Here is a 25,203-nt window from a genome sequence, read left to right as displayed (position 1 = left end):
ACTATAGACATCCACAAAGTGAAACAAGACGGCTTTCTGTTTGTATTCCAGATTTATTACAAAATATAAACTAAGTGAGTGACCATATTCTACTGTAAAAAAATCTGCAATTTACACTGTTTATCTTCAGTTTGGGGACTCTCAATGTAGTGTTTATTACAAATGAACGAAGAAACGAAGATGCAAGTAAACACAAGGAATCCAATAAATACAAAATTTAAGGCAAAGAGGGTTCGCTGAAAGGTGTGTGCTTTCTTTATAATTGTCCTTTGAAATACATATACGTGGGTTTAACATTTTATAAATGTATGTTTAATGTCACTGATTTATTATTCATGAATCACCTTCGTTTGGCAAGTGTCCGCAAATCATATACTCAAATTCCGCCAATTATAAACATTTCCAGGTGGTCATGTAGATGTAGGTTGAATGAAGATGTAACTAAAGAAGCCAATGACGAAAAATTCAATCGCCAATTCAACGAAATATTCTAACTCCAAAAAAGTTCCTTTGTGAAAGGTTTTTGTTAAAATCATGTCCACCAGCCGTTTCCAGGTGGTCATTTTTCATTGGTCAGTTCCGCTTAAGCGTCCTCTTCGGCTTCACCTTCCTCGTCAAACTCTCCCTCCTCCTCGGCCGTGGCGTCTTGGTACTGCTGGTACTCGGACACCAAGTCGTTCATGTTGGACTCGGCCTCAGTAAACTCCATCTCGTCCATACCCTCACCGGTGTACCAATGGAGGAAAGCCTTACGACGGAACATGGCCGTGAACTGCTCGGAGATTCGCTTGAACAGCTCTTGGATGGCTGTGCTGTTACCAATGAATGTGGCCGACATCTTGAGACCTCGTGGAGGAATGTCACAGACAGCAGTCTTGACGTTGTTGGGGATCCATTCGACAAAGTAGCTGCTGTTCTTGTTCTGTACATTCAACATCTGCTCGTCCACTTCTTTCATGGACATACGACCACGGAACATGGCAGCCACGGTCAGGTAACGGCCGTGACGGGGATCGCAGGCGGCCATCATGTTCTTGGCGTCAAACATTTGCTGGGTGAGTTCTGGTACGGTCAGTGCTCTGTACTGCTGGCTACCCCTGGAGGTGAGAGGGGCAAATCCTGGCATGAAGAAGTGGAGACGGGGGAAGGGTACCATGTTGACAGCCAGTTTACGGAGGTCAGCGTTGAGTTGACCGGGGAATCGCAGACAGGTGGTCACACCGGACATCGTGGCTGAGACCAGATGGTTCAAGTCCCCGTATGTTGGAGTGGTCAGCTTCTATGTTGGAGTGGTCAGCTTCAGTGTTCGGAAGCAGATGTCGTAGAGAGCCTCGTTGTCGATACAGAATGATTCGTCTGTATTCTCGACCAGCTGATGGACAGACAGGGTGGCGTTGTAGGGTTCCACAACTGTATCCGATACCTAAGTTAAAAATTGAACATTTTGGGATATATTGGGCTGACCAAGTATAAATTCTTTAAGTTTTCCCAACGAAATATTCATCACACTCTATACTGTGCTTTTTAAAGCCAAAACACTATTTCGAGTGAAAAAATACACATAATGCATTTCCCCAAAAACTATTAAAATGGCGCAAAACTACTTGGGTTATAGCTTTCGAGTAATTGTAATCTTACTATTTGTCTTTATGTCTTACCTTTCCTATCATATACACCACACCAATACTTACACAAATGTATAACTGTTTCGGGATCTAAGTTCAACTGAAATACGCAGATGGTCTTTGATTGATTGGTTTATAGATGGCGCATATAAAATTATCTAACCTTTGGTGAAGGGACGACGGAGAAGGTGTTCATCACCCTATCAGGGTATTCCTCTCGGATCTTACTGATAAGAAGGGTACCCATTCCAGACCCGGTACCCCCACCCAGAGAGTGGGTCAGCTGGAAGCCCTGCAGGCAGTCACAGCTCTCCGCCTCTTTGCGAACCACATCGAGAACTGAGTCGACCAGCTCGGCCCCTTCCGTGTAGTGCCCCTTGGCCCAGTTGTTACCTGCTCCGCTCTGACCGAAAACAAAGTTATCGGGTCTGAAGATTTGACCGAATGGACCGGATCGGACAGAGGTCCATGGTACCGGGTTCCAGATTCGACCAGGACGGCACGAGGCACATATTTGCCACCTGATGAAAAACGTGAAAAAGGATTACCAGATGCGAGATATAGTTAAGAATGTCAGTGATCAGTTCGAAAGAAAATCCTAACTGAGGTAATTGGACTACGTGCGACGATTTGCCAACTATCACACCGTCATAGTATAATATATGACAGCGGCCAGCATTATAGTGGGGACGAATCCGGAGAGAGTTCGTGGGGGAAAACCCACGACCATATGAAGATTGATGGGAAGGCCATACAAACCTGTGGCCTCATTGTAATACACGTTGATTCTCTCTAGCTGGAGATCGGAGTCGCCATGGTAGGTTCCTGTCGGGTCGATGCCGTGCTCGTCAGAGATCACCTCCCAGAACTGAAATATAAGAAAAATCATTTATGTTTGGAACTAAGTATCAGCAGGATCAAAATCAACAAAATAAAAAGACATATCACTCTCCAGGCCCTATGGGATAAGCTTGGGGATCTCATTTAAGCTATTGAGCATCCTGGCTAACAGATACCCGATCAAATTAAACCAGAAAGAAATTAGTCATGTTGTTCCAGCCTTGACCTTTTTGGTAAAATACAAGTTGAAAGGTATCGGCCATTTCCGATCCATCCTTTTGAAGACAGAAACACGGGGTTACTTTAAGGAAAGGAATATCTTATCCACACCTTAGCACCGATCTGGTTTCCGCACTGACCGGCCTGAAGGTGGACGATTTCTCTCATGGTGTAAACTGGTCGGGTGAACCTTCTAGTCGAGGGTGAGAATGGTGGAAAACGTGCTGATGACTTTGAGTGGATTTTCCGCTGTATTTATAGGCGGGGACAGCTGAATTACTCATGGTAACACGCGATAAGCCTGGGCTGTAAAATAGTCCTTTGAAGACTTACCTGTATGTGTATTGGTAGGTAGATAATCCCTGCAGAGCCCAACGTGCCGGCGGAAGGATATCGCTATGACGAAGGGCTTAGGGGAGCGTGTTTGCACGCGGTTATCGGATTAGAGCTTAGTGAGTATAAATACTGCACACCATATGTCCTAAATCTAGTGACATCTAACACCTCTATGGCATTCTAAACGAAATGTAAAGTATCTTCACAAGTCGGGGAGAAACTCGTGTTGACGTGTCGATCCTGTTATTAAGCAAAATTCACGTTGAGAAGTCCGCAGCACAAAGTATAAAACCAGAGCAGCGACGACAGCGCAGTAATAGTTGCTAAATGGTTAACCTTTAAAGAGGGCCTCGACTCGGGTGATCATCTAGAGTGAACACCGAAACCGGCCGTGGAATACATGTAAGGCGATATCATGTTTTAGAGCGAGATTTTCTTGTTATCACATAGATTCATGTTCACGTATCAGCACTAACAGTTTGAAGGAAATTCACGTTGAGACGCGGGATTTCGCATTATATGAACTGTATATCTCCGAAACCAGCAGGGTGACAGTCATGCTGGACGGGAATTTTGTGCTTTCTGCTGTCTCTGCGGTTCTCGGGGCTGCGGTTGGCAATGGGATGTCGACGATGTTCCCTTGCGTAGTCCTTACATGAAGTTCGCGGGAGACCACGTGCCTTTTACCAGTAAGGTCGTTGTGGGTTCAAGTCCAGCTCATACAACCAGCGGATGGTTTGGTGGTTTCCCCCGGGTTTTGCCCAGGATTGATTCCACTATATGTGCTGGCCGCCGTCAAATAAGTGAAATATTCTTGAATACGTCGTAAATCACCAATCAAACAAAGGAATAAATAAATCTTCCACTATGACATATGCCACTCATTGGAATGAATAAATGAATGATTATGGCTTAACGCCACATCGGCAATATTTCAGCCATATCGTGGCGGGCCACTTAGAAAAAGTTAGCCATTAGCTTGCAAATAGGATGATTTATCTGGGGCACTCCGGTTTCCACACCCATAAGACTTGACGCCATCGTGAATGTGAAAAATAACTGAGCATGCATGGCTTAAATGAACAGTAAATAAATAAATACATGTATACATATACGTATCTACAAATATATACACACAAAATTAAAAAAAAAAATTGAACGGAATAAATATAATGTTTAGATCACTGTATCAGTAAACAACCGCACTTTCCAGTTACACCTGAGAAACCACCTGAATGAAAGTAGGAGCCAAACAAGAGAGAGTTGGGTTTGATCCGGCGACCCTCTATGTCTATCGGCTGAGGCGAGAGTAAATCATCAGGTAAGAAATAATATCATCTTAGTTATTTCGAAAGAGGGGAGGAAACAGATTTAAACGGCCACAGCTCAAACGTGCTTCTTAACTTTATAAAACTTTTACTCTTTTTTTAAAAAAATTCTTACTAGGCCATATCACTTATACCCCACACTCTTATGGTTAAAAAGAAAAGCAGTGGGCAGGTGATGTTAGCGAAAAGAAGTGCATTTTCAGTATAGAAATACATAGCAACTGATACGTTAAAATTGATAACACGGCGTCGCTTTCAATTTTTTTCAAAGATCTGCTGTCTGCCATCTACCTGCGGATGGTCGTGGGTTTCCACCGGGCTCTGCCCGGTTTCCTCCCACCATAATGCTGGCCGCCGTCGTATAAGTGAAATATTCTTGAGTACGGCGTAAAACACCAATCAAATAAATAAATAAATACATCAAAAGTATGCCTACCATGATATGTGATATTTCGGTTTTGCAACATCACTAACATTAAAAGGTATGCTTTTTAAACTCTATGTGGGATACTTCATCGATACATATGCATATCCGGTCAAGTACTGTCTTAAATTTTACATTTTAAAGGGCTTTATAATTGATGTATATTCATCACCATACTGAAAATAAAGAGGTAATCATGCACGTCGCTGCTCTTAGCCCCATGGTATAGAAAGGGGAATGTGGGTCCTCCGTGCTTGGTCTGGTGTTTAGCATGGTAGCGCAGCACAATGACACAGGAGCCTCTCGGCATTGCGATCGCTGTGAGTCCTAGTCCACCTCATGCAAGCTTCCTCTCCGGTGGTATGTTGGAAGGTCTTGCTGCAGCCTGCGGGAGGTCATGGGTTTCCCGCGGGCTCTGCCCGGTTTCCTCTCACCATAATGATGGTGCGAAATTACCATGGTGCTGTATCTCTTCACTATAACAGTATAGGCATGTTGTCATGGAAGTTACTACAGGCGCATGTTGCCACTGCTTCGTGAAACAAGTCCAAGGATTGTACAATACTTTAGTAAATTTGCGCAAGTGTAATTGGCATGGCAAAACACGATGAAGTGACATGTTGCCATGAAAATTGTGCATGTCGCAAGGTTACGCGCGGGTTGTAGGTTCTCATGAAAAGTCCGGTTTGGGTGTAATGTGTGGCCATCGAGTAGCTGAACGATATCAGCCTGCATGCAGTTCGCTCAGAAAAGAATAATGACACAAAGTCTACATCAAAAAATTATATAATCATACCACTGAAAAAAGCAAGATAGTTGGCAAATAATCACACGTAACAGGTAACAACCTTTTGTCGATTTTTAGCTATTTAGGTAAATCCTTAAATAGTAGGAACTCATCCAGCATGTAGAATTAGGCAAATCAAATCGATGATTAAGACATTTAGAAGTCACTGGTTTAGACTTATTTAAAGTGCCAGCTATGATAATTTCATACCGAATTGTCACTTTGCACATCATTATTTTCTGTTTCGCACACTGTTTGGAAATTACAACGGAGCTATCGCTGTCCATTTTACGATAATCGATTGATACATGGGAGTATACCAGGAGGCTCAGTCTGTCTCACGATTATCCTGTAATTTATTGGACGTCTCTGGCCAAGAAATACCCACAATGCTCTTTTGTCACCACATGTGACAAAAAATCCAATGAAAACAATGCAAAGGGACCAGGCCTTGAGGATGATTATTCACCAGCAGAATTTCGGTTTATGCAGGAATGAAAGAAAATCAGCGACGGTAGTATGATAGTTGGCAAATGGAAACTTCATGGTCAACTTTGATATACGGTAAACTATATATCACGGTATCCAGCTGAGCGATGTACCTGTACATGTAGAGCATTGACTATACTGATGACTAGATCCTTTCCCAGTGATACAAGGGTGTTCAAATTTAGCTATACCGCTTGCACGACATCAGTACTACGATCGATTGATTGATTGATTGATTTATTTGATCGGTGTGCTCAAGAATATTTCACTTATACGACGGCGGTCAACAGGATGATGAGAGGAAACCAGGCAGAGACCGGGGTGAAACCCAAGACCATCCGCAGGTTGCTGGTACACCTTCTCACGTACGCCCGGAGAGGAAGCCAGCGTCAGCGGCCCGCATTGGTGGGAGGTCATTGCACCACGCTGGCGTACTAACTTCCTCTGCCATGGAGGCCCCGTATTACGACCGAAGGCGGGTTGTCAGGACGCTGGGGACTGTTTTGCGAAGCTGTTGGAATTACTTCTATGGCCACATATAAAGAAGATACATCACCATGATGAATGCGCTTTTCATACTGCTGCAACAACTGTGTAAAAGGGCCTCCTGAGATGTGCTATGGTTTCCACCCATGTAAGCAGAAGTACGACACAAATAACAATATTCATACTGCGATAGTGGCCCAGGTACGCCATGGAATATATATGTATATTCCACACTACCGAAGCTCCACGCAAAAGTATGGGTATACTGAGATTCACACTGCGATAGTGGCCAAGGTACGCCATGGAATATGCCTACACTAGTAAAGTCCAACACAAAAGTATGGGCATACTGAGATTCACACTCCGATAGCGACCAGTGTGCGCCATGGAATATACTTACACTACTGAAGCTCCACACAAAAGTGTGGGAATATTGTAAACATATATCTGCCACCAAACTTTACAAATTATAAGAATCTCTCACCAACAGTTTACGCTTGTAACCATCCAATAGTGCTTCAGTCAGCAAATATGTATGGTTAACATCCATCACAAAAAATTCGGAACATGGTGAACAAAGGTAGCCATGGCGTTATTGTGAATAACTACACACAATGAAAAACACTCTCTAATTAGCTGTATATTGGATTTTATTTTGCAATATCATGTAATAATCGGTTTCAGGAATAAAGTGACCTATAACATATACCATTGCGCGGTTATTGTGATAATTATCTCAACCATTTTTAAGGCGAATAAATTAACTAACTGATCTGGAAAATATTTTTTCAGCTATGGTCTTACGCCTAAGAAGATCCATTGACTAATTAATTTTTACTTTAAATACAACTCATTTAACTAACATTCGAAAAGCTATTTCTGGACATAAATGGGTAATGTTCACAACTGAGAAATATACTTAAAGATGGAGTGCCTTCTACAGAGCAATGTGGCATCGGGTCGTAGCTCAATATATCGGTGTGTTCGCGCAATACAGCAGTAATATGTTTTAACACAAACGTCATTGCAAAGAACCCTGAAGCTGACCACCCCCAACAGACGCCCCAGTGTAACCCCCTACTTACAGCGGAAAAGGTAGCTTACAATATCGCGCTCACAGGGAGGTATAAAAAAAGAACACTCTACACAAAACTATTAAAGTAATTGACAGAAACGTATTACCAATTCTAAGCTTGTTTACCTCAACGAAATCTCTTAAAACAAATCAATTTCCTTTTCACTGAAGCGTTTCCTCGTGTCTGTTTCCATGTGTTCATTTTTAATTGATCAGTTCCGCTTAAGCGTCCTCTTCGGCTTCACCTTCCTCGTCAAACTCTCCCTCCTCCTCGGCCGTGGCATCTTGGTACTGCTGGTACTCGGACACCAAGTCGTTCATGTTGGACTCGGCCTCAGTAAACTCCATCTCGTCCATACCCTCACCTGTGTACCAGTGGAGGAAAGCCTTACGACGGAACATGGCCGTGAACTGCTCGGAGATTCGCTTGAACAACTCTTGGATAGCCGTGCTGTTACCGATAAATGTGGCGGACATTTTGAGGCCTCTGGGAGGAATGTCGCAGACAGCGGTCTTGACGTTGTTGGGGATCCATTCGACAAAGTAGCTGCTGTTTTTGTTCTGTACATTCAACATCTGTTCGTCGACTTCCTTCATGGACATACGACCACGGAACATGGCGGCCACGGTCAGGTAACGGCCGTGACGGGGATCGCAGGCGGCCATCATGTTCTTGGCATCAAACATCTGCTGGGTGAGTTCTGGGACGGTCAGGGCTCTGTACTGTTGGCTACCCCTGGAGGTGAGAGGGGCAAATCCTGGCATGAAGAAGTGGAGACGGGGGAAGGGTACCATGTTGACAGCCAGTTTACGGAGGTCAGCATTGAGTTGACCGGGGAATCGCAGACAGGTGGTCACACCGGACATCGTGGCAGAGACCAGATGGTTCAAGTCCCCGTATGTTGGGGTGGTCAACTTCAGGGTTCGAAAGCAAATGTCGTAGAGAGCCTCGTTGTCGATACAGAATGATTCGTCTGTGTTCTCGACAAGCTGATGGACAGACAGTGTGGCGTTGTACGGTTCCACAACTGTGTCTGACACCTATCACAAAAATGGAGCAAAAAAGTTAAGATATATTGAGCAAACAAAATATAAACATATTATAAAAAATATTGTTACATAGTGCACGATGTTTTTCTTTTCACCCAAAGTAAATGGGGCAAATAATAACTCTTTGTGCTATGTTTTTTCAAAGCCGGATCCATCTATCTGCAGTGAAATGCACATAATGTGATATCACAGAAAGCTATTAAAATTCATCAAAAAATAGTTTTGACGTTTATGTTACTATTGCCTTTATTTCTAACATCTCCTTTCATATACAGCATACATGTATATACCAACACATATACAAAAGTGTAAATGCTTTGCAATCTAACCTCGACTGAAACACACAAGCCAGGTCTTTGACTGGTTGATGGTGCTTACAAAATCAGCTTACCTTTGGTGAAGGGACGACGGAGAAGGTGTTCATCACTCTATCGGGGTACTCCTCTCGGATCTTGCTGATGAGAAGGGTACCCATTCCAGACCCGGTACCCCCACCCAGAGAGTGGGTCAGCTGGAAGCCCTGCAGACAGTCACAGCTCTCAGCCTCCTTGCGGACCACATCGAGAACTGAGTCGACCAGCTCGGCCCCTTCCGTGTAGTGGCCCTTGGCCCAGTTGTTACCGGCTCCGCTCTGACCGAAAACAAAGTTGTCGGGTCTGAAGATTTGACCGAATGGACCGGATCGGACAGAATCCATGGTACCGGGCTCCAGATCGACCAGCACAGCACGGGGCACATACTTGCCACCTTAAGAACAAGGAATGGGGTATATATGTTGTGTGATATAAGTGTTGGAATACACACAGTCCATGTGTACATTTGAGTCCTTGTAAGAAAGTATATAACATACGAATGATGAGTTTACACTTCTTTCCGAAGTTTCAAATAAGGAGTCTGGAACATTCAAGTGTGTGATCAAATAATACGAATAATTGACTGATAAGGATTTAAGAACTTTAGTCTTTAGACGAGTAGTCTTTATGGTTGAAGAAATAATGTGTTCCTGGAAGATTACTTCAGGTACCTGACAAATCTACAGCCCTAATGCCGCAGCCCAAAGAGCGACCGCTGGATTTAAACCTGGCTAAGATAGCTTGATATTCACAGTTAGCCAGAGCCTTAGCCATCTACGGCATGATTAAATGGATAATGAAAAAAGGAAGAACGCCATATTTACCTGTAGCCTCATTGTAGTAGACGTTGATTCTCTCTAGCTGGAGATCAGAGTCGCCATGGTAGGTTCCCGTCGGGTCGACGCCGTGCTCGTCCGAGATTACCTCCCAGAACTGAAGTATAAAGAAATCAGTCACATTTCGCCACGCTGAAGCAGCAATGTTATGATCGTACATGCGTAAATATAATCAAACCAAAATATTTAAAGAAACTGCGTAAATTCTGAGGCTTGTATGATTTGTTGGTTGACGTCTTCAACGTTGTTTTTCGACCATATGTTTTTGTAACCGGCGATTCCCAGTGCCGACATATTTATAATGCTGCCTTACTGCAACAACATGCACATGACACCAGTCATGGCACCCCAGCGAGTTCGGAAATTACACTGAAAACTGGCCAATCAGCACTTCTCCAGTATTACACTCGACAACAGGGTTATCGAATCTTATTGTAAGAAATAATGAGAAAAACTGTTTATTCTGAAAGGAAAATACGGGCTGAATTAAGACATAACCTCATTGAGTGGCATATAAAAGTTGGTGGTTGATCAAATACACACAAAAAAATAATTCAATCTCAAAGTGAACCGGAATCAAGGCTTATTTTTAAATGGATTAAAGTTAATCAGCTAGAGTGCAATACATTTTTCTCGCTTTCGGATTGAAATAAAATGCTGTAACGATAACAAATACACATTTCTACACACACAAAAAAAAGATATTTGGTTGGTAGTACATGTATACCATAATGCTAGCATACCTCATTTACACAATGTATTAACTAAAGGAACTACCACAAGCTTGGGGCAGGTTAGATGTCATATTTTAAAGCCGAATGAAGCGCAAAAGGAATATTAAGTAAATTAACCATTTTTTTAAAGGATTGGTGGACAATGGTGGTCTCATAATAAGTTGATTCAGATTTTATTCTCTTTCTGTAAAGTACACATCATTCAGTATTGGATGACAATAAATTAGATCCCACAGGGTTTGAGTAGTTGGAATAGTTACAATATACATGACTTTTGCCAGTAATACTTAGTCATTTCCAACGCCTATGATTTAAACACCTAATCCTCCAGGGGAGCCACCCAGCCTCGACCAATACCCATGAACACTCTTGATCCGTTAATCCATTTTTGTTAATCCAGTTATTCTTTTTTGTCTAGTGATTGTTATGACTGTTACTCTGTTTATTTTACACACCCATGCCTTGTTCTGACGTTGTAAACCTCTTGCACATGTGTATATATGTGTTTAAGAACAGAATTTCAACTCCTAGTAAAACCTCCTCTCCGGCCGTACGTGGGAAGGTCTGCAGCAACCTGCGGATGGTCGTGGGTCCCCCCGGGCTCTGCCCGGTTTCCACCCACCATAATGCTGGCCGACGTCGTATAAGTGAAATATTCTTGAGTACGGCGTAAAACACCAATCAAATAAATAAATAAATGAATAAATAAATAAATATTAAAACCCAAAGCAATTGCCTATTAAATAAGCAAACATTTGACGGGCTACGATATCCATGAGGGAAGTGGCCCTAAAAGCAACATGTCAACAACAACAAAGTTGAAAGATCCCTAAAAAAAACGCGAAACTCTGAAACATGGGACAAATGGGAGACAAATGAAGAATTTTGTTATCCTGAGCCATTTTGTTTTGTAGATGTTTCATCAAAGCGGATTGGAAACGAAAAGCGTACGTGCTTCCATGTATACCCAAAACTTAATACGACCGAAATACCTGGCGTTTTTTTTTTCAAGACGACTGCATGGAGAGCACCGACGGCCGCTTAAAGTGGCATCTTGGAAATCCATTTAACTATGCAAAAAAAATTTCAGACCACAGTATGTAAGCTTCCCAGGTGCGATGACTATTCGTCACTGATGCCGTTGGAGTTATGTTTTTACAAAAGCGTCATAAGGGGTACTTCCTATCCTCACCTTAGCACCGATCTGGTTACCGCACTGGCCTGCCTGAAGGTGGACGATTTCTCTCATGGTGTAAGCTGGTCGGGTGAACCTTCTAGTCGAGGGTGAGAATGGAAGAAAAATCGGTGATGACTTTTGGTGGATTCCCCGATGTATATGTAGTCCATGACGGGTGAATTACTCATGGCAACATACAATAAGCTTACGCTGTAAAATGTAGTCCTTGAAGACCATGCAATGTAGAGGCATGTGTATAAATCCTTAATCCCTTCATGGCCGGTGTGCTAGGGGAGGGATATCACTAGAGGGAAAGTATTAAGGAACTTGTTTTCACATGTATTTATCGGATAAAGTTGATTGCGTGAGATGGAATTAGGGATTGCGCACTTGTTGTTAAAATCAATATTACTGAGTGACAATGTATATGAAGTTACTGACCGGTTATAGATCCCAAGGCGATTTAAGCATTATGGCAATTGTAGACATTTTTATTTTGCTCACTATTCATGTAATGTTGGTTCATTTTGACCAAATTTATGCACCTTTAGGTGGGACCTCGCGTGAATAGGTTGAAGAAATACACCACTGACTAATTGTTTTTGATGTCAATTTCCATCAAACAATTTGTTTCTTCCGATTTCATACATTAGGGGAAATGTTAGTCATTCAAAGTCGGATCACAGATTTGCTCAAATGGTTAAATCGCTTACTCGCTGTAACCGTCAGGCTTTTGGCCAATGGCCTGTTTGTATCCAGTTCTCCATGGACTGTGGCTTTAAATCGTGAGATTGTCCGGGAGTACTTGGCAATGGGCGGTAGTTTATTCCGGGTGTTTCATTTTCTCGCAACCATCAACCTGACTCGTGATTCCTGGGTACGGCTTTAAATATCAATTAAATACCATATCAAGTGTAATAACTGGTAACTGCTCCTACGTATACAGTAAAGCGACAGAGTGATTACTGGTAACTCCTCCTATGTATACATTAAAGCGACAGAGTGATAACTAGTAACTGCTCCTACGTATACAGAGAAGTAACAGAGTGATTACTGGTAACAGCGCCTACGTATACAGTGAAGCGACAGAGTGATTACTGGTAACTCCTCCTATGTATACATTAAAGCGACAGAGTGATAACTAGTAACTGCTCCTACGTATACAGAGAAGTAACAGAGTGATTACTGGTAACAGCGCCTACGTACACAGTGAAGCAAGAGAGTGATTACTGGTAACTCCTCCTACGTATACATTAAAGCGACAGAGTGATTACTGGTAACTACTCCTACGTACACAATAAAGTGAGAGTAATTACTGGTAAATTTTCACTTGTAAGACTTAACGTGACAATTTCTAAATGTTCACACGTATGTAGTAAGACTGCAGTGTGAGAACTCGTAAATAAATTTATTTATTTCATTAGTGTTTTACGCCTTACTCAAGAATATTTCGCTTATACCCCGGGGAAACCGGGCTGACAGAGAGGAAGCCAGCATGAGCTGGACTTGAACTCAGAGCGACCGCATTGGTGACAGGCTTCTGGGTGATAACGCTGGCTAGCGCGCTAACCAGCTGAGCCACGGAGGCCCCAGTAAATAAATATATTTTCACGTATACTGCTCAAGACTCATAGCTGGTTCAATAATAGTAATGAACTCCGGGCATCACCACTAAATAGTAATAATCATCCCGGGATGTGGATTGTAAGCTTGTGAAACCTTTTACATTTATGTGGTGATGCCTTGACTTCATTATTATGACTTTTCACGTATATGTAATGACGTTGATAGGTGGGTAATACCTGTTAGTGCATTTTCCCCTGCCAGAAACAAAAAGCGAAATATTACTACTTGATATTTGCCATACATCACCCAAGGTTTTACTTTGATTGTTTAAACATATATGTTTAAGAACGCGTAGTACAGGCTATTCCCGTAGGCCTACAGGTTAGAATGGGGAATTGTGTTCAAGATACTGTTACATGGTATTTGGCGTTCTAGTCCAGTTCCTACCGGCTGTAGGAACCCAGATGTAATAATGCCAACTGTGAAGGGTTTACTATGTGGGTCACACAGGAGGGACGAACTGGAATCTACCGATCAGAAATCTAAAATGGCTAAAATGGGATTCCCTTATTTATAGTACAAAAACTGAACAGCTTCTGGAAGTGTAATATGGAATACATCCTTACATGGAACTGTAATGAGGCCTTGAACAGAAAATTTGTGTTATTCCCTTTTTTCAGTATTTGTTTTATATACAGTAAGTTGTCGACAACACTCATGTAGGCGCTCATTGGAGACAATTTGTCTTATTTCAGTGTGATGTCCATATCTGCTCAAAACACATTTGTTTGAGAAAGTTTGTCAATATCTTGCCAAAGGTCGGTGGTTTTCGCCGGGCGCTCCGATTTCCTCCATCCATAATACTATTATACTGACCGTAATTGTATAAGATAAAAATTATAATTAAATAGATAAATAAATAAACAAATCACCCAAGTTATTAAGTGAGTTAATAGTGACACGGTAACAACGTTAAAAACTGTACAGGAATAATCTGGTCAGCATGGTGGAGCATTGATTGGATTAATTGACGATTTACTTTGAGTGTTAACAGATGAAATGACCAACCCGCAGCTTTTGTGTCCTCTTCGAAACCTCTTACAGCATTACTCTACCTAAACAGATACATATACATGGAAACTCCTGTACATATATTTATTTACTCTGTATTTCTGTTTGGCGTGATTAGATTTTGTGGCAGGAGGAAAGAAGAGAGAAACCACATAAAGCATACCACCGCACGCCGCCAAGAACTACACGTAGTATCTGACAGATTCGTACATAAACAATAAAATGGTGTATTCGAACTCATCACGTCATGGACCAGTGTCTAATGCCTGGCTGTTATAAACACCGGTCAGACTGTTCGGTGGGCAGAGACTTCGTGTCTGAGTTAAGTTTATACCTTTTTGGGTAGTGAAGTGATGTAAACATCATATATTATATATTATATTATACCTTTACGTTGTATATAGGCCTACTATTCCGTCACGAAATAGTTTTGATTAATCGTGTACGAAGTAGAAAGAAACCTTTAGTTTAGAAATCCCAAAACTCTTGGTTGCTTCTGTTTGTATGATAGCGACTGATTTCTTCAAACAGTTCATTCGGTATATAAGTTATATATACATTTTCTTTGGAACATGGGCAAAAGAATAATTGAGCATTATCTGTGCTTATTTGCTTATATGACGGAAGTCAGATGCATATTTTGGGGAAACCTGAGTGGTTAAACAATTACCATTAATTCGGAATCTATAACCGTTACAGACGGGACAGACCATGTTGTGAAATTCATACAACCAAACCAAACGAAGGTTGGAAACTGTACGTCATCTGTACACAAAGGTGTGAGCCTGTTTTATACCAGATAATGAAAATCGCATTCACCAAGTAAAACGAATTAACAGGCTCAATGAACCAACAACCTAACCTATTTAACCAGCAAATCGAGTATCTAGCTAAGTCAGCGAATAATTTTCAACTAATATCTTAAAATCTGGAAAAGTTTAGTTCACCACGTTTAGGATGATCATATACTCGAATATTAAGAACAGGTACAAAGTGTGAGGATCAAAAACACTTCATAAATTTGTCATTTTTTGTTTTATTTTCACAAAGGCGAAAGCTTTCATCACCAGTTCTTTCTTATGGTGAAATGCTTTCAATTTGTTCCTTTCCTCAGATCACGTTCAATCACGTCCATGAATCTTCAGTGTAATTGAATGCTCACGAAAATTGGCCAGAGGTAGGCAGGATGAAGATGCGATCAAAGAAGTCAATGACGAAAAATTCCATCGCCAATTCTAAACTCCTTTCTATCATCGGAATATTCTAACTCAGAATTTAACTATTTCTTTGTTAAAAAGTTTTCTTCGAATTATGTCCATCAGTCATTTTCAGGTGGTCGTTTCCCATTGGTCACTTCTGTTTAAGCATCCTCTTCGGCTTCACCTTCCTCGTCAAACTCTCCCTCTTCCTCGGCCGTGGCGTCTTGGTACTGCTGGTACTCGGACACCAAGTCGTTCATGTTGGACTCGGCCTCAGTAAATTCCATCTCGTCCATACCCTCACCGGTGTACCAATGGAGGAAAGCCTTTCGACGGAACATGGCGGTGAACTGCTCGGAGATTCGCTTGAACAACTCTTGGATGGCTGTGCTGTTGCCAATAAATGTGGCTGACATCTTGAGACCGCGTGGAGGAATGTCACAGACAGCGGTCTTGACGTTGTTGGGGATCCATTCGACAAAGTAGCTGCTGTTCTTGTTCTGTACATTCAACATCTGTTCATCGACTTCCTTCATGGACATACGGCCACGGAACATGGCGGCCACGGTAAGGTAACGACCGTGACGGGGATCGCAGGCGGCCATCATGTTTTTGGCGTCAAACATCTGTTGGGTGAGTTCTGGCACTGTCAGGGCTCTGTACTGCTGGCTACCCCTGGAGGTGAGAGGGGCAAATCCTGGCATGAAGAAGTGGAGACGAGGGAAGGGTACCATGTTGACAGCCAGTTTACGGAGGTCAGCGTTGAGTTGACCGGGGAATCGCAGACATGTGGTCACACCGGACATTGTGGCGGAGACCAGATGGTTCAAGTCTCCGTATGTTGGGGTGGTCAGCTTCAGTGTTCGGAAGCAAATGTCGTAGAGAGCCTCGTTATCGATACAGAAGGATTCGTCTGTGTTCTCGACCAGCTGATGGACAGACAGTGTGGCGTTGTAGGGTTCTACAACTGTGTCGGACACCTATGCAACAAAATGTTAAGATATATAGAGCAAACAAAGTATAAATTGTTACATAGTGTGCAATGTGTTTTTTTACCCACAGTCAATGGGAGCATCAAATTAGCCCATACTGAACCAACAACATACATACACCAATATCACATAAGATATATTTTTTGTCCTAGTGAGCAAACTGATCGAAAATTTTGACTCACTATATGCAAAGGTTGTACATGGTCCTTTCGGGTCGTTGTTGCATTATTTACACATACAACATATAGTTTAAGCGGTCAAAGGACTATTCCAACAGTAATTGCTCTTGAGAGAGAAAAAAAAATGTATTAGTGCCAATCTTATGGCCTCACAGGCCAAACTAGAAATTCAACGAAAGTTCAAATCCTGGACAAAAATGAAAATGGAAAAACTGCTTTTGATCTTGCTCACCGTGAACTTTATCTTTATCTCTTTTGTCGGTTTTCCGATATATATGTAAATGTGCATGACTGTTTGATGTTTGATACCATCAGTGACACAAACCAGGTCTTCGATTTACTGATGGTGTTTGCAAAGTTATCTCATACCTTTGGTGAAGGGACGACGGAGAAGGTGTTCATCACCCTATCGGGGTACTCCTCTCGGATCTTGCTGATGAGAAGGGTACCCATTCCAGATCCGGTACCCCCACCCAGAGAGTGGGTCAGCTGAAAGCCCTGCAAACAGTCACAGCTCTCAGCCTCTTTGCGGACTACATCGAGAACGGAGTCGACCAACTCGGCACCTTCCGTGTAGTGGCCCTTGGCCCAGTTGTTACCTGCACCGCTCTGACCGAAAACAAAGTTATCTGGTCTGAAGATCTGACCGAACGGACCGGATCGGACGGAATCCATGGTACCGGGCTCCAGATCGACCAGGACGGCACGGGGCACATACTTGCCACCTGATGAGCGGGGAATAAAAGATACCAGTTGTAAGTCATAAATATTTCATTAGTGTATATATTACCTTCTAAAATTGTACGCCTCTTAGCAAATTATGATTTACTTACTACATATTCGATTACAATTCGAGCAAGGTGAATTATGAAAATCTTAAGCTGTTTGATCAGTCAATACGAATAATGATGAGAATTTACCTGTAGCCTCATTGTAGTAGACGTTGATTCTCTCTAGCTGGAGATCGGAGTCGCCATGGTAGGTTCCTGTCGGGTCGATGCCGTGCTCGTCAGAGATCACCTCCCAGAACTGAAATATAAAGAAATCCGTTACATTTAGTGACTCTGAAGAAGGAAATGTCATAATGCTGTGTGTACTTTCTGTGTGTGCGAATAACACATTAACAGAAATGGTTTGAAATCTGAAGCCTACATGTATATGTGAAATATTTTTTTATATGGTACTGTCGCAAAGAGTCACCATCAACATTATTGTCTTCATTTTACAAGAGCGTATTTTTTTGTGGCACAGGTCAGTCTCAGTGCCGACATATTCCGAGTGCTGCCCCACTAGAATGCCATGCCGAAGATAATTGAACTGACACTGGGTCAGCTGTTATTTTGTATATATTTTCACTTGCACCGATCCTAAAACCTGGAAGTATGGACTTGGCCGATTTAAATTTTAGGCATGAACAAGCCCGAGTTCTTCAGTCTGCACACTTCGTCATGCTCCAACCCTAACCCTGGCCAACGAGATTTTATATGTATATGTTTCATATCATGCCATTCACTTCGAGACAGCTGGGGTCTTTATAGAAGCTTGAGAAGGGATAAATCTTATCCTCACCTTAGCACCGATCTGGTTTCCGCACTGGCCGGCCTGAAGGTGGACGATTTCTCTCATGGTGTAAAGTGGCCTTGTGAACCGTCTAGTCGAGGGTAAGACGAGGAAAATGTGCCGATGACTGTGAGAGGATTTCCCACTGTATTTATAGGCCTTGGCAGTAGAATTAATCATGGTAACACACCATAAGCCTGCGTTGTAAAATATAGTCCATGATCATGTAACAGTATGCGTGTGTGGTTAATCCATACACAACACAGTATGCTGGCGGAAGGATATCCCTATAGTCAGGGGATTAGGGAGCGTGTTTGCATGTGTGCATATTGGATTAGCGCGACACGACATATCGATTATGGGATATAGGTACAGTGTATTTGTTATAGTCGGAATTGTAGTTGCTAGCAATAACTAATGATCGGAAATAGGTCTGTGTGCGATCTAAGCGAAACGTAAAGTAACAGAAAATTTATTTTGCGCACTAGACATGGTGTGGTGCATTTCCATAAAATTTCACATAAAATATGCTTTAATTTGAAAAGATTAAGCTGAAGGAATATATATGACAGTACTTTAGTTTAGTGTACATTTCCTTCAAAGAAAACCATGTAGTGCCACTTCATTTATTTATTTTTATCTTTTTTTGTTTATTTCATTGATTTCCATTTATTTAACGCAGGACTCAAAAAGGTTAAAAGTATACTGCGACCATCAGCTTAACAAGAGGAAACTGGAATGTCCGAAGTAAAGCTTTGTTTCTTCACAAGAAGCCTGGCAAACATCAAAAGAAAAGACTCTTTTAAGCAGAAAATCTGCTGTCTGAGTAACGTTCGATATTATTGTGTTAGTGCAGATCATTATTCTGTTATGATTAACAAAATATTATGTTGAGCATGACAAAGTCTTGCGTTATAATAGCAAAAATACTTCTAGCATCACTTAACTTTCTGTTAACATTAACAAATTATTTTAGTGTACCTGAAGCCACAATCAGACAAACATGGGCTGGCTTCGAGTCTGTGAAATTATCGGTCAAATGACCAAGAATGCATCGAGAGCACTATTTTAGCTTTATTCTAACTTATCACGTCGAAAACACCAGACTTGACACCCACCCACTCACATTATACTGACACGGGGCCAAGCAATCATGTTTCCTTGATCTAACCCCTCAACGCTGAGCGCCAACCGAGGCAGCAATAAGTACCATTTTTAAAGTCTTTTTTACTACTCGATTTGATCCCAAGGCTCCCGATTGCCGGCACAGAAATGAATAAGTGAATAATATTTTGAAAAATAACATTTTTTTTCACATTTCGTTGATTCATTTATTTAATAAATTATTTATCTGATTGTAGTTTTATATAAGAATATCGCACTTATACGATACGATCTGGTCTAACAGAATGTATGTTGTTTGAGTGATACTACAATACATTCTACTGTTGCATCAGCATGTTCTGTTAAATATACCACAAATATTCTATTAAATCAACATATTGATTTCATTACACTAGCAGGATATTATGTTATAATAGCAGAATACATTCTAGTACCTCTCAGATAACAGATTTTTTTTAAAAATTGACCGGTTATGTTGTGGAGTGTAGATAAATAATTAGTTTCATGAACTGAGTAGATTACAAAAATGAAGTGGTTGTTTGAGTTATAGCAGATTGAATGACAAACACACAGTTTAGGCGACCTGCTGAATAAAGCTATTATACCGTTGCTAACTTAAATCTGTATAGGGCTTCTCTCTGTGCGCTAATTTAACCCGTCTTGTCAATTTTTGCGATTAATTTCATTGATTACTGTTTAATAATACAATAACAATACATCGATTGGTTTATAAGTGGAGGAAACATGAGTGTCCCGAATAAACCTCTGACCCCTGGTAAGTTAGAGATGAACTTTTTTTACATATACGAAACACAGGCATTTCCACTCGCTGGGCGAGTTGATTATGTATATCATACTGTTAGATACATGTATACCGCCTACAACAAACTATATCGATCGCCTGAACAGCTGTGTACGAGTGGATGGTGGCGGGTCGTCACTGGTGTCAAACCGCGCAAACATTAGATGCAGAGAAATCTAGCGGATTCCACATTCCAAAGGTATGATTGAACAAAGACCTTGGTTGATTCTCTTGGTTGATCCAAGCTATACATGTATATTGAAAGTCTTTTGCGATAATGGATCGATGCCTGAACAGTTACGTTTAAAGGCATGGCAGTATGGTCTTTTGTGTTTACTAAATGTCGATGTAGGACAAACAATGTCAGCTTTTAATCAGTAAAATATGGGTCAAGAATGTACGCGGATGCAACCTAACATATACATTTGCTAATTACATCGATTTGTTGGGTTTCGTATTAACAATTTAGGGGATAAGTGTTGCGCTTGATTACAGGTCTTTTGCCAGTCATACAGGTTGCTTGGCGTCAGGGGGTTATAATATAGCTGAAAGGTACAGTGGTTTCCCCGCGACTCTCGTTTTCTGTTATAATGTAAGTACAACACAACTGACTACACTTAAGCTGAGCTTTGGAAACCAAATTAATCATAAAGTCATTGCTCGCCTCCACACCAATATTAGTATATTTTATATGCAGATATATGCCGATATGCGGAACATCTACGGTTACGCCAACCTGTTGAAAGGCCCAGCCATCCCATGTTTCTCCACTATATTTAGCCTTTCAACGAGCGAATCGGGGGCCGGATTCACGAATCACAGAATCTACGAGCACGTTACTACCAGGCAAACCACCACTGCAGGTGTTGGTCGCCATGTTTACGCCGCCATGGCAGTTAAGTGCGGGTATCTAGCAAACACAGTGAGAGTTTACAGATATCATCCGTCATCTCAAATACTGTCGATGATCATGCTCAGCAGAAAAATGACTTTGAAAGGAACAAGAAGAAAGTGACACGATATAAAAAAACTGCTGATGGAAAAATTATTTTTTTATTCTGCCCTTCACATCAATGCTGGTAGTAAACAAATGAAGTGTAATAAAAAGCTTAGAACGCCTTTTATTTCAGCTACAACGCGTGTATGCAATGAAATATCTTTCATGTAAAAGTTGGAAAAGGGCAAAAAGTTGAAAGTGAAAATGATTGTTCCATGCAGATGTTATCGAAAAGTAATCTTTTACAAATTATTACCAAAAACATCATCTGTTAGAACCTCTGTTTAAAATACAATTTCAAGAGGTAAAATTTGTTCACAACTGAAATTGTTTAAATAATGGCGAATGATTCAACTGCATGGCTTTTTGCATCAACGAAATGTTCTAACTTTAAAATTTTAAAAATTATTACAAAAAAATCATTTGTTAGAACCTCTGTTTAAAATACAATTTCAAGAGGTGAAATTTGTTCACAACTGAAATTGTTTAAATAATGATGAATGATTCAACTACATGGCTATTTGCATCAACGAAATGTTCCAACTCAACACGTTTTCAGTTTTAGAACGTTTTGTTCACAGCATGTCCTTTAGCCGTTTTATGTCATTTCCAGGTCATTTCCGATTGGTCAATTCTGTTTAAGCGTCCTCTTCGCCTTCACCTTCCTCGTCAAACTCTCCCTCCTCCTCGGCCGTGGCGTCTTGGTATTGCTGGTACTCGGACACCAAGTCGTTCATGTTGGACTCGGCCTCAGTAAACTCCATCTCGTCCATACCCTCACCGGTGTACCAATGGAGGAAAGCCTTTCGACGGAACATGGCGGTGAACTGCTCGGAGATTCGCTTGAACAACTCTTGGATGGCTGTGCTGTTACCGATAAATGTGGCCGACATTTTGAGGCCTCGTGGAGGAATGTCGCAGACAGCGGTCTTGACGTTGTTGGGGATCCATTCGACAAAGTAACTGCTGTTCTTGTTCTGTACATTCAACATTTGTTCGTCGACTTCCTTCATGGACATACGACCACGGAACATGGCGGCCACGGTCAGGTAACGGCCGTGTCGGGGATCGCAGGCGGCCATCATGTTTTTGGCGTCAAACATCTGCTGGGTGAGTTCTGGCACGGTCAGTGCTCTGTACTGTTGGCTACCCCTGGAGGTGAGAGGGGCAAATCCTGGCATGAAGAAGTGGAGACGAGGGAAGGGTACCATGTTGACAGCCAGTTTACGGAGGTCAGCGTTGAGTTGACCGGGGAATCGCAGACAGGTGGTCACACCGGACATTGTGGCGGAGACCAGATGGTTCAAGTCTCCGTATGTTGGGGTGGTCAGCTTCAGAGTCCGGAAGCAAATGTCGTAGAGAGCCTCGTTATCGATACAGAAGGATTCGTCTGTGTTCTCAACCAGCTGATGGACAGACAGGGTGGCGTTGTACGGTTCCACGACAGTGTCAGATACCTAGAACATTAATGGAACATGTTAGCTGATACTGAACCAACAAACTGCATACATGTATGAGATTACATTTACTAATAATCACATCCAATATCTTTTTTTTTGTTACAGTGAGCAAATCGATCGATTGTTGTTGTTTTTATTTTTTGCACACTTTCCCCTTACAGCATTCTTTCATACTGTTCGAAAAGATATTCCGACAGAAATTATTCTACTTGGGTTCACAGAAAAATTGTGTTGGAGCCAATGCTATCGCCTCACAGGCCAACCTATAAATTTATCGAAAGTGATAATCCGGAACAAATATAAAATGGAGTGAATCGCTTTTTACAGTGCTTACGATTTACGTCATCTTTAACTGTTTTGTTTGTAAATCTTACATATTATCGTATGTTGAATGTCATGACAACACAACATTTTGAGTAATTCTAGACCAGTGACCAGTTAATAAGTTCCAATTAACATCCCAGCACTTTTTTTACGCAATTCTGCTAAAAGAAAGGTAATATGTGGGCATGTACCTTGCTTCTATTAAGCATTTGCATGAACAGTATATATTATATAACATTACATTACATTCTGTTCTATTCTATTCTATTCTATTATACTATACTATATTATATGATATTATATTTTATGTAAATGCGTTTAACTGTTTCATAATATGATCCCGTCAGACACACAAGACAGGTCTTTGACTTATTGATGGTGCTTACAAAGTTATCTCATACCTTTGGTGAAGGGACGACGGAGAAGGTGTTCATCACCCTATCGGGGTACTCCTCTCGGATCTTGCTGATAAGAAGGGTACCCATTCCAGATCCGGTACCCCCACCCAGAGAGTGGGTCAGTTGGAAGCCCTGCAGACAGTCACAGCTCTCCGCTTCTTTGCGAACCACATCGAGAACGGAGTCGACCAGCTCGGCCCCTTCTGTGTAGTGTCCCTTGGCCCAGTTGTTACCTGCACCGCTCTGACCGAAAACAAAGTTATCGGGTCTGAAGATCTGACCAAATGGACCGGATCGGACGGAATCCATGGTACCGGGCTCCAGATCGACCAGGACGGCACGAGGCACATATTTGCCACCTGGTGAGCGGGGAATGAAAGATACCAGTTGTAAGTGATATGTATTTTAGTACATACATTCTCTAGGAAAAGGTTAGGTCTCTTAGCAAGGTATCATTTCCGTAGTACATATTTGATTATAATTTCATCAAGGTAAAGCGTGAAAATCTAAAGTTATTTAGTCAGTCAATACCAATAATGATCGGAACGCCATACTTACCGGTGGCTTCATTATAGTAGACGTTGATTCTCTCTAGCTGGAGATCGGAGTCGCCATGGTAGGTTCCTGTCGGATCGATGCCGTGCTCATCCGAGATCACCTCCCAGAACTGAAGTATAATGAAATCATTCGCATATAATTGCAGTGGGGCAGAAATATGATAATGCTGTCTGAACTTAAGCGCATTACACATTGTGTGAAATATGAAGCCTATCTGATGTGCTTGTGTGTAGTGCGCCGTAGCTTCATTTCACGGCAACGTGCTCTTTGGTTTAGGTCAGTTTCAGTGCCGACATATTTAAAGTGCTGCCTCACTAGAACGCCATGCCGAAGGTAGCTGAAATAACACCTGGCCAGCTAGCACTTATATATCTTGATAACACTGAGTATCAAGAGGGAAATACAGACTTTGCCTATTTTTATCTTTGTCATGACTTGTCCAGTGGTAAACTCTGCGCACTTCTGTTCTGTAAGCACTGTTCGGACCGATGGAGTAAAAGCACCGAAGCCCGTCCTGATTTCAACGCAGTGTATTTCCCAGCCTTCTCAAATATGTCCCACTAGATCACTCTCCAAGCCCGGCCTTCCTTTCACGCGAGCCCCGTTCAGGGGAAACAACTCTATTCGGAATTCGACTTAAACACATGCACGCAGCTTAACACATACACAGGATAGAACACTTTGGATATCCTGTGTAAACCAATGAGTACGATGAGAACGAACATTGATAAACAGTATGTTTCTTATCACTTGCTCTGAAATCATACACTGTGCAGCTGAGGGAAATGGAGCTCGATTAGAGATTGTTTATAAGAGGTAAAGCCTATATCCTCACCTTAGCACCAATCTGGTTACCGCACTGGCCGGCCTGAAGGTGGACGATTTCTCTCATGTTGTAAGCTGGATGGGTGAACCTTCTAGTCGAGGGTGAGAGTGGAGTAAACTGTACTGATGACTGTTGGTGGATTCCGCGATGTATATATAGTCGAAGACAGCTGAATTACTCATGGTTACATACAATAAGCTTACGCTGAAAAATGTAGTCCGTGAAAATAAACATATGACCATGTAACAGCACGTGTACGTCGTTAATCCGTACACAACCCAGTATTCTGGCGGAAGCATATGCCTATGTACTTATGGGATTAGGGAGCGTGTTTGCACGTGTACATATTGGATCAGCGCGACGGGACTCACTGAACAGGGGATATGG

General features: G+C 41.8%; 3 protein-coding genes and 1 pseudogene across 3 annotated transcripts; all 4 read right to left on the bottom strand.

Annotated features, from left to right (window-relative positions):
- Positions 1-583: 583 nt before the first annotated feature.
- On the bottom strand, positions 584-2,852 carry LOC135474050 (tubulin beta-4B chain-like; annotated as a pseudogene).
- A 4,979-nt stretch (positions 2,853-7,831) lies between these two features.
- On the bottom strand, positions 7,832-11,831 carry LOC135472678 (tubulin beta chain-like). Its single transcript, XM_064752294.1, has 4 exons — positions 11,775-11,831; positions 9,837-9,945; positions 9,051-9,406; positions 7,832-8,650 (listed from the first exon to the last, which is right to left on the bottom strand). The coding sequence occupies exons 1-4, from the start codon at positions 11,829-11,831 to the stop codon at positions 7,832-7,834; spliced, it is 1,341 nt and encodes a 446-aa protein (XP_064608364.1).
- A 3,925-nt stretch (positions 11,832-15,756) lies between these two features.
- Positions 15,757-18,392, bottom strand: LOC135472186 (tubulin beta chain-like). Its single transcript, XM_064751564.1, has 4 exons — positions 18,336-18,392; positions 17,687-17,795; positions 17,136-17,491; positions 15,757-16,575 (listed from the first exon to the last, which is right to left on the bottom strand). The coding sequence occupies exons 1-4, from the start codon at positions 18,390-18,392 to the stop codon at positions 15,757-15,759; spliced, it is 1,341 nt and encodes a 446-aa protein (XP_064607634.1).
- A 3,496-nt stretch (positions 18,393-21,888) lies between these two features.
- LOC135472296 (tubulin beta chain-like) lies at positions 21,889-24,882 on the bottom strand. The gene is made up of 4 exons (XM_064751740.1): positions 24,826-24,882; positions 23,991-24,099; positions 23,436-23,791; positions 21,889-22,707 (listed from the first exon to the last, which is right to left on the bottom strand). The coding sequence occupies exons 1-4, from the start codon at positions 24,880-24,882 to the stop codon at positions 21,889-21,891; spliced, it is 1,341 nt and encodes a 446-aa protein (XP_064607810.1).
- Positions 24,883-25,203: the final 321 nt, after the last annotated feature.

The sequence above is a fragment of the Liolophura sinensis genome, chromosome 8 (assembly GCF_032854445.1).
Source record: "Liolophura sinensis isolate JHLJ2023 chromosome 8, CUHK_Ljap_v2, whole genome shotgun sequence".
Classification (NCBI taxonomy): Eukaryota; Metazoa; Mollusca; class Polyplacophora; order Chitonida; family Chitonidae; genus Liolophura; species Liolophura sinensis.
This window is presented reverse-complemented; position numbering and strand designations above follow the sequence as displayed.